This window comes from Oryzias latipes, chromosome 15 (assembly GCF_002234675.1).
Source record: "Oryzias latipes chromosome 15, ASM223467v1".
NCBI classification, from domain to species: Eukaryota; Metazoa; Chordata; class Actinopteri; order Beloniformes; family Adrianichthyidae; genus Oryzias; species Oryzias latipes.
In genome coordinates, this window is record NC_019873.2 from 21577603 (window position 1) to 21592582 (window position 14980).

At 36.7% G+C, this 14980-nt stretch overlaps 2 protein-coding genes across 3 annotated transcripts; one reads left to right on the top strand and one right to left on the bottom strand.

Annotated features, from left to right (window-relative positions):
- Nucleotides 1-1078: 1078 nt before the first annotated feature.
- On the top strand, nt 1079-7892 carry hif1an (hypoxia inducible factor 1 alpha subunit inhibitor). Of its 2 annotated transcripts, none has more exons than XM_004077115.4 (8): nt 1079-1493; nt 3731-3981; nt 4624-4772; nt 4871-5016; nt 5115-5221; nt 6003-6066; nt 6150-6260; nt 6511-7892. In XM_004077115.4, exons 1-8 carry the CDS (start codon nt 1314-1316, stop codon nt 6565-6567), a joined length of 1065 nt encoding a protein of 354 aa, XP_004077163.1. In that variant the 5' UTR covers nt 1079-1313; the 3' UTR covers nt 6568-7892. The 2 variants fall into 2 exon arrangements, with proteins under 2 accessions (XP_004077163.1, XP_020565217.1); XM_020709558.2 differs by having other exon boundaries at nt 1137-1154.
- Nucleotides 7893-7895: 3 nt separating this feature from the next.
- Nucleotides 7896-13588, bottom strand: cuedc2 (CUE domain containing 2). Its single transcript, XM_023963040.1, has 9 exons — nt 13448-13588; nt 12794-12876; nt 11531-11674; nt 11384-11445; nt 11133-11269; nt 10855-11022; nt 10708-10772; nt 10570-10630; nt 7896-10486 (listed from the first exon to the last, which is right to left on the bottom strand). Exons 2-9 carry the CDS (start codon nt 12865-12867, stop codon nt 10340-10342), a joined length of 858 nt encoding a protein of 285 aa, XP_023818808.1. The 5' UTR covers nt 12868-12876; nt 13448-13588; the 3' UTR covers nt 7896-10339.
- Between the last annotated feature and the right edge of the window lie 1392 nt (nt 13589-14980).

Here is a 14980-nt window from a genome sequence, read left to right on the forward strand (position 1 = left end):
TCTAGATTTGAATATGAACACAGAAGAGGCCTGTCTTATGACTTCAGGGAGGCTGTAGAATATTGAATGTCAGAGATGTACTTTGGTGCGAGGCCATGGAGAGACTTGTACACAAGCAAAGCTGCTTTGAAGTCTATTCTTTGAGGTACAGGGAGCCAGTGCAAAGACCTGAGCACAGGACTAATGGGATCATACTTCCTGGTTCTGGTCAGGACTCGAGCAGCAGCATTCTGGATGTACTGAAACTGTTTTACAGCTCGTTTGGAGAGGCTGGTGAGCAGGCCGTTACAGTAGTCTAACCTACTGGAGACAAATGCGTGAATAAGTATCTCCAGGTCTGGCTTTGACACTATGTTTTTGATTTTGGCAATGTTTTTCAGATGGTAAAATGCCACTGATGTTACTGACTTGATATGGCTGTTAAAGTTCAGGTCAGAGTCCATGATTACCCCTAGATTTCTGACTTGATTTGAGGGTTTTAGAGACAGAGAATGAAGGTAGCTGCTGACACTTTCTCTTTGTTTCTGTAGGCCAAAAATAATAACTTTGGTCTTGTTTGAGTTTAGCTGGAGAAAGTTGTTCTGCATCCACGCACTGATCTGTTGGAGGCAGTGGCTGAGTGATTAAATTATTTTACTTTACTTTAAAAGAGCAACATAATCAGCATTTTACCCATGAATAAATGTGTTATATGTTTTAAGCAGGTACTTAAACTAATCAAGGACCACGTAGTAAAATGATAAAAAATATATTTCACTCATTTTCTTATCAATACAAACTTTAGCAGCATAAGACAGAGAAAAACTGCATGTGACAAGATATAATTTACATACCATTTTGTCAGTTTTTGGGTTTCAATATTTTGACTGTATGAAGTAGATTATTTGAGTTTTAGACTAATTCACACTAATTTCTGCCTTTTCTTCCAACTGATTCATATTGCAGAAAAGGTACTACAGCATCGTTTTGTGGCAGACAAAGGTCATTACATTTCGAGCAGTGTATCCTCCACTGCACTAGATGGCGCTGATATATCTGTAATAAAGAAGCCTCTCTTCCTGAAAATTCTATCTTACGTCGTTTGTTTTCTGTCTATCAACACAACGTGTAAACAGCGACACACGGAACCGAGCTGTGGTGAGACACTGCTGGCGGTGAGCTCACGAAAATGCGTTTTAATAAGTAATAACGGTGCACGAGAAGGCTAGCTTAAGTGCAACTTTCTTAGTTTAAAACCCAGCAGTGTAAGTAGAGAGGCCATTTGGGCTGTGAGCAGGACGGAGGGAGCATCTCAAAAACGCTCATCGACGACTATGGCAGCGGCGACTGTTGTGGAGGCTGATCCGGCGACGAGCGAAGGAGGTGCCGCCTTTTCTGGCGTTCAGACCAGGGGCTGGGATGAATCTCAGCTCCGAAAATACTCTTTCCCCACTAAGCCCATTCCCAGACTCTCTCACACGGACCCCAGGGCTGAGATGCTAATAAACAACGAGGTAACTAACTAAAAAGCTGCTGAAGCCTAGCTTCTACTGTAACGTGACATAAATACTTGCCCTTTTAGTTGCGTTTACACCGGGTTAGAGTAGACACAGTTTTAATCAGACACAGCTAAGGAAGAAACCTTTTTATAATAGCCCACAGAACTATCGGTGAGAGTAATAGTTCGTTTTCTAGTTAGAGAAAAAACCCTCCTATAACCACCGAAAAAAATCAACTGTAACTGGAACTACAGTTACAAATGTTAAAAAAACAAACAAACAAAAACACCTATGGTTTCAATTATTGAGTTACTAATTATTGATTATTGTAAATTCAAGTACTTCATGTGTCTAATTGAACCCTTCTAGCAAAGGAATGCCTTTATTTGAAAATAACGTTGTCATGCAGGTAAGAAAAAAATCATCACCGCCCACATCTGCAACTTTATTCTCATCATCCATGCAGTATTTTGGGAATTGCAGAATCGTTTTTGCGTCAGTGTTGTGTCTCCCAAACAACATTTTTAAAAATTGCACCATTGCATTACACTGGTATGATGATTCCACTTTTGTTTCTTTATAATCATGAATTCCTATTTAATGATGCTATGCTTCAAGTAATCAGTCTTCTCTTAAATCATATTTTTTTTGTCTGTTACATCTCTGGAGTAAAACATTCCAGAGTAGTAATTTAGTTTAAAATGAGGATTTGTGTTTGAGAGTTGTATTGGATTTAATGCATGCTGGGATTTTTTTTTTAGAATTTCAAATTCAAAGTTTTAGCCAAAATGTAACTCGAGATTTTCTTGGCAACAAATAATGAATAAATGAAACTCAATTGTTAAAGATAAGTTAAAAAAAAATCTCCTCATTATTTTCTTTCGTTCAGATCTGAAAAACTGAAAGTTGGCCGTAAATGAGTGTCGTCCTTTATTTAAGAGAATAAAAGTCCTCACAGCATCGCCGTCCTGTCACCGCGTCGCCTCGGTGAAAGTGAAACCGATAGCTGGTGGTGCAGACTGGAAGCGGGAGCGCGCACAGCAGTCTACGCTCAGTTCGTCACGTAGGCCTCGGAGCTCAGTGTGTGTTGTCTTTAACGTGCCGCGTGCACGGCGCGTCCATGTGCTGGAATTTTATTTTGTGATCTTTCTATTAAATGTTACTGTAGAGATAAGACGCATAAAAACAAACTTTACTGTGGAATTCAAAAGTGAGTGTTATACAAACCAAGTTACATAAAATATACACATGTAATTACTTTACAAAATCCTAAATGTTTGAAGTCAAATAACTTTTATATTCAATCATTTATTGGGGCAGAATACATCAGTTGTTTAATAGGAAGTATGTTGACATGCAAAAATGAATTTAGGTGTAAATACATAAGACTTACACAGAATTTGTCTCCAATAAATCATTTTACAGAGAAGAATAACTAGTTAATGTTTAGCTTGGACTCTTCCCAGACTGTCTGTGCAGAATGGTAACATTACACTAATCAAACTATACCTAAAAAGCATTTTTACCATGCAAATCCATTCTAAATGCCATCCATGTCCATTTTTATTTTCACACATAATGCTTAATGGATGGGATTTTTGTTGTTGTTTACTGCTTGGTGAGACAACAGGTGTGGCTGCAGGGTGTCAAGTCAAATTTAACTCTGGCTTTTCAAAAGATTTAACACAGAGCCAGGCAAGTCTTTTTCTCATAGTAAATTAAAAAAAAAACATTCTAAAGTTTTACAGAGCTGCAAACTTTAACATGATATTAGTTATTTGGTCCAGTTTCTGACAGACAGAAATCCACTCAGAGCACTTTGTTAATGTTTTTTTTGTCGAAAGCCATTCATTTATCAAATGTAGATTTTAAATATTAAAATAATTGAAATGCAACTGTTATATATATATTTTTTACTTTATTTAAGAGTTTTAAATCTTTTTTACTTTTGACAGCAGCACATACAAGTTCCTTTCAAAATAAAACACATTCTGTGTCAAATAAGATCCTCCAGCTGCATTAGATTCACTTCAGTTAAAAAATTCAAGAAAGGCAACATGACAACACTGGTGTAGAATCCAAATAAAAACAAATTCATACATGTGAATGCTTACGTGAACCGAAACTTGTGGAGCAGAAATTATGAACGTGTGTAAAATGAACCTTTTGCCATCATTTTGATCAGCTTTCTGACTTGTAAAAAGTCTAAACACAAAACTCAACTCACTATATTTGTGTTTGTCTTTTGACAGGAACCGGTGGTTTTAACAGACACAAACCTTGTGTATCCAGCTCTCAAGTGGGACATCCCGTACCTCCTGGAGAACATTGGAAATGGAGACTTCTCTGTTTACATGTCAGAAAACCACAAATTCCTTTACTATGATGAGAAGAAAATGCCCAATTTTGAGAACTTTGTCCCCAAGTCCCAGCGAATGGAAATGAAATTTTCTGAATTTGTAGATAAAATGCATCAAACGGAGGAAACAGGAGGAGAGAGCAGGTAAGACAGCAGAAACGTAAACCATGTGCTGAGTCTTTTAATCTTAAAATTTGGAGCTTTATAACTTACAATTACAGGAATTTTTGTTAAAACATACAAGTGTTAAACTAAATTAAACCAGTAACATCCTGACATTAACATCTACTAATAAAGGTAGATGATGAGTGAGGTTAAATCCTATTGCTCCTTTTTCTTTTTAATCTTTTAAATCATAAAGAAATTGGGTAACTTTTTATCTCTTTATTCAAAGGAAGATGGGATCTGTGCACTTACATGGACTGAATTATTATTCTGTAACTATTATTTTGGGCTTTAAATAAAAACCTTGTAACAAAGACACATGTAGTAAAATTTTAGCCAGTGGTAAACAAAACACTAGTTTTAAGTCATGAGACTTTTTTAGTTATTTCTAAAACATAAGTCTCATGACCAAAAAGAGCACCTGCTAAGCTTTTTATGCAATGTTGATGTTTTACTTTACCAAATGTTTATACTGATGAATACATAACCTTAAATAAAACATTTTTTCTTGTTTACAAAAAAATATTTAAACAGTATTTTTGTAAATTATGTGATTCCTGAACGCTTAATCGAATTACACCACTAACTGTAATTCATGTCATTCTTTTGGTTAACTTAAAGGGTCTATTTACAGCAAACTTTGAATGACACAGTAGGAAAAAAGATAGTCGTTGACTTTCTTGGTTTCAACTGGAACTGGATCAACAAACAGCAAGCCAAGAGGAACTGGGGCCAGCTGACATCCAACCTGCTGCTTGTAGGCATGGAGGGTGAGCTCCTGTAATCACCAATGTTGCTCTAAAGCAAAGGAATTTTCCACAAAAAAAACCCTCCCTCAAACCTCCTCTCTTCTCATCGTCTCTCCCAGGAAATGTAACTCCAGCACATTATGACGAGCAGCAGAACTTCTTTGCACAGATCAAAGGCTACAAAAGATGCATCCTTTTCCCGCCAGACCAGTTTGAGTGTCTCTATCCGTACCCTGTCCATCATCCTTGTGACAGACAGAGCCAAGTAAGCCAAAAAAGACCATCTCAACATTACTGAACAATGTCAAATCAACAGAGGTTAACTCATCCATGCTCTTATTTTTGTTTTATAAATATTCATAGGTTGATTTTGATAATCCAGACTACGAAAAATTTCCAAATTTTCAAAATACTGTTGGATATGAAGCTGTTGTGGGCCCTGGAGATGTGCTGTACATCCCGATGTATTGGTAAGTATTTCCTATTTATGTACTTTTCACAGAACACAAGCCCAACTATTTATTTAAAAAAATCGATTATATCTTCGAAAAAGGGTTTCTATTAGCATGTAATGTAATAGAATTTAACCTACAAGCTGACTGTTGCTCAATCTCTGCTTTTTCTCATGGATTTATTTAGCAGTTACTGAATGGACTGATGGCACGGCCAGCTAAACAATGAGTTGACACTTATGGATCTATGTTTACAAACTAAACAGATGCCATCATACAGGGATTAGCTTTCCTGTTGGATCACTTTGAAAAGCTCATGCAATGTCGAAGAAAGTGTTGGTCGACTTACTTAAAAATGGTGTTTTTTACCAAAACGTGACATCAGTGATGGGAGACATCAGCAGCTCCACATTCTCCACCAAAACAACTCAAAGATTCAGAAAGTGTGGATTTAGAGTTCAAACAATGTCAATTTAAATGAAGTTGGCTGGCTTGTGTTTATTTACAGTGTTTCCCAGCTTTTAAGTTTTAAGTAGTGACTTTATTTGGGCCAATAATAAGTAATAAGTTGATCCAATATGTGCAATAACAGTAAATGCTAGATGTACATCTAGGTTTCTAGGTGTCTGTAGTGAAGGCTGTTTTAGTACCCAGCTCATTTTAGCGGCAACAACAAGAAGATGTTGTTTTAGGATTTAACTTGTATCATGTCACTTTTCAGTTTAATTGGGGTTTAGATTTGTTTGAAAGAAGTTGTAACACTACATTTTCTTAACATGCATGTTTCTCCCCGCTCAAGGTGGCATCACATTGAATCTTTGTTGAATGGTGGAGTAACGATCACAGTAAACTTCTGGTACAAAGTGGGTATAATTTGAGTTTTTTTCTTTTTCTTTTTTAAATAAAAAGTTTTGGTTTTCAATGTTTCGTCACAACCTTTGTTCAGGGAGCTCCCACGCCTAAGAGGATAGAATATCCACTGCGGGCTCATCAGAAAGTTGCAATCATGAGGAATATTGAGAAAATGCTGGGAGAAGCACTTGGAGATCCACACGAGGTGAAACTTTCCCAAACTTTTCTTCTTATCAGTGTCATGTTTGCTCATGAATGTCACATTGTTCATTTTTAGAACATTAAAATGGATCCACATTTAGGTCACTTGTTGCATTTAAACTCTAGGGCATGCTGACCGCTTCACTGACCCAGTTACTGTGAATATTTATGGCGAACTGGATTCAGAGCAAAAAAAAAAGTGTTTGCTGTTCAGGACGGCGTGTTTCACCGAAAACCCTCTTCTTCCTCTGCAGGTTGGGCCTTTACTGAAAACGATGATCAAGGGGAGATATGATCAGGATTGTAGCTAAATGTCCTGCAAAGCTTTCAGATGGACGGCTTAAAAATACAAACAAAAACCAACAACCAACCTTCTGCATGTGAAAGCTGTTTTTTTGAATGCCCAATCTGTCGCCGGCGCTCCGTGTGACTGCATGGCAGCAATGGAAATGATTCTGCTTCAGTCTCTAAGTGGCATTATCTTTCAAAGAATAAAGAACTGCCCAAGCCATGGGACTCTAACCTACTTGAAGTTTTGGATTTATGGAGAAAAGAGCTGAAGGTGGATGTCTGTCAATCAGTGTTCTCTCAAGTCGTTGAATTTGAGCTCAAAGCAAGGGGAGGGGGCGGGGCTTGTAGACTCTAGTCTGATCTCGGTACCTTTGTGGCAGCCCTTAATGTGTAGACCACTAATGGATGAGTTGAAAGGTTTTCCACTGTATTTTAGTTTTATAACAGGGTGTTTTTGAAGTAGTTATTTTAATTCAATGAGTGTAGATAATAATCAGCTAAATTGACCACACAAAGAAGAGGGGTGAGAACATTGACTTGCTTTGATTTAAAAATGTACCGATGTGAAAAAGGGGAATCAGTCAACTCCATGAAAACGGGATTTCTTTGAAGTGGAACTTTTTTTGTTTTGTTTTCTAAAAACTGTTTGTCATGTGTTTTTGAATAAGATTTGCTGTTGAGCATTAAAGTAAGAGACAAAGGAGCACTAAAAACATTTTTTTAATATATAGACATACATATTTCTCTTTAGAATTTAAATACAGAGTAAGTTGCTGCATTTTGGGAAGCTTGTCAAAAGTAGAGTTCACTGTCATTTCCTTGGAAGTATGATCTTGTTGAAAGCGGTTTAAATGAACTACAAAAATGAGACTGTTAAACTAGCATCAACAATATAGTATCCCTAAAATCCATCTACTGATGGATGTTTAAGCATGCTAGATTTAATTGCAGTATTCTTGGATGCTACAAGTTAGGGTAAAAGTTTTCTCTAAAACAAACGTTTAAATCTTCCTTTTTGTCTGTTGGTCATTTGGAATGCACTTATATTTACTCTCCCGAAGCTTTTGTGAAGACTTTTGTTACACAGTCTATGGGATGATTTCGTATTTTGTGCTGTTTGTGCCAAACCAATGTTTATACCAATAGATAAGGATCTTAACCTTCTAAAAACTTTTCTCTGACATTGTATGAATCAGCTTGAAGCGGAACGCTAGTAAAACTTTGCCAATTTAACAGAATAAGATGTTGATTTATGTTTCCACAGATGAAATGCACAGTAAAATGAGTGTTGACTGATTTCTAGATGTGCCTTTATCGTACTGGCAATAAAAGCACCAAGAACTTCTACTTTATGGCAAATCTGTTTGGTTTTACTCAGACATGAAATGGCTCTACACACATGATTGCAGATTTGGATACGTTTCTAAAAACATTTTTGCTAAAATAGTTACATCTTACACCTTGCATAGACAGAGAAATGCCACAAATTCTTCAAAAATCTGTATTTACTTCAGCAGGTTTTCCAAGGTTAACAGTTTCAAACCATAGTGCGAGTTAGCACTAACTGCAACTAAAAACAAAATCGCTGCTGCCCATGATCAGTAACGCATCGTTTCAGTACTGGTACAATACAAAGCCAAATCACTTGCTTTATAAGGATACAGAAAACAAATATATCCTGGGAGAGAAAACTTCACCAACTTTTTCATCTTTATATACAGCCAACCAGAAATCTATTTTCACAACAGAGAGCCACAACAGAAGCAAAAATGATTAAATATTTGAGAGAACCACAGCAGAAATGAAGGTGAAAACAGTTCCAGAAAAAAGAAGAATGGGAGGACAGTCACCCCTGAACCATCTTTTCTTCTTTCTCAAACATACAAAGACTTGGTGTTTGCTGGAAACGTCTCCAAGACATCACAGTATTTTGAACCACTTATGCGTGTACTTGACAGAATCAGTTTTTGAGCAGCTCACAATCCCAGCGTTTGCATTTCATTATACACCAAATGCTTTTGTTTAAAAAAAAAAAATACTGAAGGATGGAAAAATGTTCATATTTAAACCTGTCCTATGGTGTAACACATGAATAATACACACATTAAAACAGGAGGCATCTTGTATTCCTGCTGATGATGAACCAGTTATTCTACTGCAGTTTTACGTAATTACTTCACACAATACAAAAAGCTAAATATTACTTAGTTTCTCGAAGTGAAACCCATTCTTTCAAATCTGTTCTGACAGGTTTCCCTACTAGTCATTTTCAATGACAACCGTTCTCTTTATGAAACAAATGTCCTCTGCAGCTGCAGTTCTTTGACCAGTGACAGTAATCTGAAATGACCATTTTGTTAGAGATCTGTAGTGTGAATCACAAAGAGCATTAAAAAAATGACGAGTTCATGGTTATCCTGAAGTAAACAAAGCACATTAAGTAAGAACTTTAATGTTTGGTGGATTATTTCTTTGTTGTAACATGCATTTGAGATCAGCAGCAGAACGGAGTATGTGGGTCTCTCAAAAAATAGCTTTTCTGCTCTCGTTAAAGACCTTTTTCTTTTAAACATCTGGCTGCACCGACATTCTCAAACATATCCCATAGCTGTGCTGTGACTAGCCTAGCATGAGGAGGAGGTGCCAAACTGTTTGCTGTTTTTCCACATACTATTAAGGCTCCTGTTTATGAAATGAATACATTAATAAAAATAACCAAAATGTCTTCATTTATCTAGTCCACCAAACAAGAGTGAATGGCAGTATAAGCTGGAGTAATAAAGGAAGATTTGGCTTTTTTTTTCATGGGAGCAACTCATCCTCCAATTGCATGTTCCTTACCAATATGGCAACACTTAAAAAGGTAATTATTAACTACACTAACATTCCAAAATATATTTCCAAGGAGTATCAACCCTATCTTAAATGTTTGTGTTATGTTTATGATTTGGGCCCTTATGTAATGTTCAAAGCAACCTTCCTTTTTTAACTAATGCTTTTATTCAGCACAGCTGAGTCCCTGTAAGCAAAAACCACTTATTCCAGCTAATCTGAGCACTCACAGTTTTAAGATTCAATAGCAACACCTTGTATTCATGTCCAAAAGTATATATAATTGCTAAATAAACTCCTACAAAAACAAAAGCTGGTTCAGAACCAAAAACCAAAAACTTGACACTTTGTCATATTTTTAAAATCATTTTCTTGCATAAAAAGTTACTAAAACTAAGTCTAAAGAAAGACTCCCTCACCCCTAATACTCTGATTTAAAAACAGGATCAAAAATGTTTGAGATGACACTGGAGAAAAAGAAAAGTAAAAATAACAAAACCAGTTATTTGATTATTCAGAAGTCCACAGCACCACAAGAGCTTACAAACATGACTATGGACCCATTAATAACTTGAAGACATGATTGCGAGTGTGGAAACAAAATAGTTTAGGGAAATAAGTAAAAGAAAAAAAACAGTCTCTAAGTGCAACATCAGACCTGCTGAAGTGACCAAAACAAATCCTGTTAGTCGGAAACAGAAACAAAAGTTATTCCAGCCACCAAACAATAAAGCTTCAAATGCTCATCAGGTTGACAGTTATGTGACTAACCTTTTTTAAATTTAAACCAAGGCATTTAATGGTAACAATATTGCAACATATGCAACTGCCACACAAAAAAATGTTAAGCTTTAACTGAAAAAAAAAGAGAAAAGAAATCGAGGCTAAAATGAAGCTAAAAAACAAACAAACCTGTAAACAACATTGTCATTAGCTGCTCTTCCAGTGTTCTGCACATCGTCAATGGAACCTGTACTTTCGTGCTGGTTTGAGACTGACGTATGTTTTCTTCATATCCTCAGTCTCATTTTTCTTTACAAGTTGATATCGCTCTCCCTTTGTAGTTACAACCTGGTTACCGTGGTAGCGAACTAGTTTCTTTGGAGCCTGCAAGAGAAAGTCAGTCGAGATGTTGAAATTTCAGAGCAGAAAAAGAAGCAGAAGCAGAAGTTAGCATAACGAAATCTTACGTCTTTGGGGGCAACAGGCCTGTGTATTTTTTTGTCTTCTTCCCTGTCCACTAGCATGTACCTATTAACAAAGAACAGGTTTGTTACTCCGCAAAGCGAGATCATAGTTCGGCTAAACTGTGATGCAGTTGAACTCACTTTTCCAGGATGCTTTCTTTTAGTTTTTGGTCTGCCACGGAGGAAATACTCTTTCCATGGTTGATCTTCAACAACCGGATAGCGTTAATTTAGTCCAATAATTTACAGAAGGTAAAAATAAAATTGCAATCTGTGTGCACAACTTACATTAGGAGGGGTGGGGCTGAGCTGGACATCGCCCTCTATGATAAGGCGCACAGCTTCCTCCATGTCTCCTTTGGCAATGGAGAGGGCGCTTCGAGCCTCAGACAAGCTGCACTTTGGAAACATCTCCAGCAGGTGCTTCTCCTGGGACTCCCACTCAGACACTGGGACCTGGACACAATTGTTTATAGTCCTTTATTAGGTCAGTCGAATAATGTCAGCAGCAGGACAATGTGGTGAGAAAACTGTAATACATCAGAAAAGTTAGTTGAAACGACAACCTTGGCAGTGGCGCCCTCTGTCTGTGTTTTAAGGCACAGCAGTTCTTGTCCTGGAGGATCGCTGTGCAGGCTGGTGAGTTTCTGGGAAGTTTGCTCTGACCTCGTATTAGGGGGATCATTTTCTCCTTCAGCTGAAACTGGGGAGAGCACAAAAAGGAAAATATCTGGCAAAAATTGCTCAACATCTAAATAAAAAAAAGTTTAAACAAACCAGACAACCCTCAATCTAAATAACAGACGACATGAAATACCTGTTGTCCGAGCAGTGGCAAGTTTTGAAGCCAGACTGAACATCATTTCACAAACCTTGACACTACAAGACAAAAAAGTTTGTATTATAAAATGAGACAGTGCTGTAACAGTCTGGCCTCGTTCCAAAAGCTTCAGGCGGGGTCTACCTATCAATTTCAGCGAATCCAGGAATGTAAGCTTCCAACATTTCTGCAAAGACCTCCACATCAAAGTTCTCTTCAACACTCTGCTGAGAGCCAAGGTCCTCCAAGACACCAGTGATGTAAGACAGAAGAACATCATCCAGTGTGCTACAATAATGGCAGGAAACATGTTAGTTGTTTTTCTCTAACAATATTTGCCTATGAAAGTATAAAAGCTCAATTATCTAGCAGTATTGTTTTGGATTTTGAGTATATATATATATATATATATATATATATATATATATATATATATATATATATATATATATATATATATATATATTTAACCCTTGTGCTATCTTAGCAGACCCCACCCTTACATTGGCGTGTTCTCCCTACCATGACAAAGGTGGATAAAGGTGGAAAGATTTCATGTAATCCATGGACACCAGTGAAGATCACAAATCATTGAAGAAAAAAGGTTCAGTACTCTGTCTAGTGGGTCTAGATGACCCTACCCCCAATGTTAAAATGCCTAGGACAGCACAAGGGATATATATATATATATATATATATATATAATTTTTTTTAACAAAAAGTGATGTTTGTTGAAGGCAACATATTTTTCCTGTTTTTAATGATCCTTTAAGTGCGTTAGAGATTTTATCATGACATGGGGTTAGTACATAGACAACTGGGGGCCAACTCTAAAGCGGTTCCAGTCTAACAAAGGGCCACACAGGGGACAAACATGATTATTAACCCAATCTTGTTTTTTTTTTTAAACTCCAGTTAGTCACAAAACAGAAATGCAATACTGGGCATATATTTTAAGAGCCACCTGAATGCCTATTTGGGGAGGTATTATGGGCATTTGGGAATATTTAGGATTTGCTCAGGCCAAGTCCTAAAGATCCGGGCATCTCTTCTTTAACCTGGCTCCAAAAAGTGGCAAATGGATGGATGGCAGAATTTATTCTTACATGATTTTATGTGTACATCTGCTACACAGGTTTTAAACTATGATTTAAAGGGGTATATGGCATAATAATAATAAAAAACTTTCAAACGGAACTTCCTAAAACTGTAAATATCTAATTATTGTACTTGACCTTTAAGTTTTATGCATAAAAATCTGATTTAAGGACAACAGTTACAAGGAAATCAGGTACAGTGTAATTTATATGATTTTCTCTGACAAACATATTAACGTGAATTTAGTGTGGTCCAGGGCGTTAGAGTTTGATGAACCATTAAGACAAGTGGAGTTGTTCAAGGGCTCACCTAATATCTGCATCAGGAATGTAAGTCTGGATAAATTCGTGCAGCGCACCGTGGATGATTTTGTGGAGGTCCATTGCGTTCTCCTGTCGAGCCACAGAGGAAATGAACAGAAATAAGAACCAGACAGAGGCGACTGCCAACTTTAAATAACCGATCCCGTCAGCTGTCATCCCAGCAAGACGTTAGGTAAGATCACACCTTAAAAGGCGGTGTTACAAAAGCTTTTTTTATATATACATTCCAAAAGGTAGTTGTGAAAGCGTAATGTGGATTGTAAACTCATCTTAAACGCAACAACACAAGACACATATATCTGTTTACTTTAAGCCCCAAGCACTGACTGACTGAGAGTTTTAGGTTCGGTGCAAAATGTTAGCCCAGAACTAAAGTAATTTCTCTAGCATCACTATCCAGTAATTTTTTAATGCAACCAGTATGTATTTAAAATTGAAATTTTGCTTTATTCAGTGTTGCAGTGTTTTTTTTTTATGCCAGCAAATAAATTACATTATTCAAACAAAAAAGGCAAGAACTGCACAGTTAGTACTAGTAGCAGTTAGCTAACAACAGCTGAGGCTGTACAGGCAAGCTAAAAGAAAGCAGCTACCGTGGTTATTAACATCACTATTAAGACTCACAATAGCAAAAACTTACCGCAAAAGAGGTCAGGTATTCATTAATCTTGGAAACAAGCCCCCAAATTTAAGAGGAGAGGCGAATGTGTGCAGTTGTCACTAAGGCTAGCTAATGTTTGTTATTAGCTCGCATTATTCAAAGCGTTCGTACGTCATTTCCGGTTAGTGTGAACACACGAGTGTTTCCATAAAACTGCAGCATTTCTGATCATACTAACCCAAGCATGACAATAAGAAGCTTACACACAAACTAGGAAAAATATTAGTGTTTTTTTCTTCGAAAATAAAGAATATTTAAAGGCCCTGCAGCCCTATGCAAATTATTGACAGACAAACCATTTCAAATTAAGATACTTCACAGTTCTGAAAAAGCCACTATTAGCCTATATGTAGTATTATTTAATAGTTTTTAATGTTAACTTTGTTATATTAACTTGATATTAAAATATTCCTACAATATGATAGCGTTTTAACATATTTTAGAGTTTAATGCCTCTTGTACTAAACTGCCCACAGCAAAAGTGTCTGTGTATTATTCATTAAACCCCAGCCCGTTAACTTAAATGTGGAGTTTCCAAAACATAACATAACATAACAATCTGAAAATCCTAAACATATACAATAGAAGTTTTGCTTGTTTCACCAGAGAGCTTTAAAAAAAAGAGAGACTTTCCACACAGTGAGATGAGATGTTACAGGAAATGTTTTGTACTACAAGGTCTGCTACAAGAAAAAAATTCAGCTTATTGAAATTTAATTTATGCTCATGCACTGCCACTGGCAAGAATGGAAATCTTGGAAGCAGTAAATGCATTTATTACATGAAAACGTATTCCACAAAATATATTACATGTGTAAAAATATTGAAAAAAATTGCTAAAGTACAGCTCATAAACTTGTTAATTATTATATTTTTCACATATGATTTCAAAATTCTTAAAAACAACAACAACTTTGCAATTCCATCCTTGAACCAACAAGGGGCGCTGCAGCCCCTTACATAAATCATACCAGTAGCAGGCAATAAAAGCATTGATTGCACTCACTTTAACTCGTTTTCATGTATTTATTTAGTTTAATTTTTTTCCTCTACCCTGCTCCTTTCTACCTTCGGTTTGTAAAAAGTCTACTCTCACTTAGACATTATCTTGCATCTTTTGCCACATCCATGCATAGTTGATGATCCAGGTGTTATCTGAGGCAGCATCAGTGATGCCATCAGAACCCGCTCTCAGTTACGTCTGCCTGTGTCGGTATTATAGCAGATATGTACCTGTTAATCATTAATGCTCCTTCAATTGTTTTCTTAGTCACATAGTGGTGTCCCTTGCCGACTGAAGTATTTCAACTGGAAATATAGTACACGTTCTAGATAAAAGACGCGGGAACACAGCGCAACTTGGCTGAACTCTTTTTGAACTTCTGAGCTCATGGCTAGACCGGTGGAGTTGAGGTAACAGCGGATGTTCTTCAGAAACAAAAAGCATATTTTTTCTGTCTGTCTGTGTTTAGTTTGAATTAATAACCTGCAAGCTACATCACCACACATTTT

Bases quoted from the DNA above. Each gene is read 5' to 3' on its own strand.
- hif1an (XM_004077115.4), top strand. From the start codon at position 1,314: ATGGCAGCGGCGACTGTTGTGGAGGCTGATCCGGCGACGAGCGAAGGA. The intron at 5,222-6,002 runs GTAAGTATTTCC...TCCCCGCTCAAG, and splicing joins CTGTACATCCCGATGTATTG to GTGGCATCACATTGAATCTT. The intron at 6,261-6,510 runs GTGAAACTTTCC...CTTCCTCTGCAG, and splicing joins CACTTGGAGATCCACACGAG to GTTGGGCCTTTACTGAAAAC.
- cuedc2 (XM_023963040.1), bottom strand. From the start codon at position 12,867: ATGGACCTCCACAAAATCATCCACGGTGCGCTGCACGAATTTATCCAG. The intron at 11,270-11,383 runs GTATTTCATGTC...TGCTCTCCCCAG, and splicing joins TGCCACTGCTCGGACAACAG to TTTCAGCTGAAGGAGAAAAT. The intron at 11,023-11,132 runs GTTGTCGTTTCA...AATTGTGTCCAG, and splicing joins CAGAGGGCGCCACTGCCAAG to GTCCCAGTGTCTGAGTGGGA.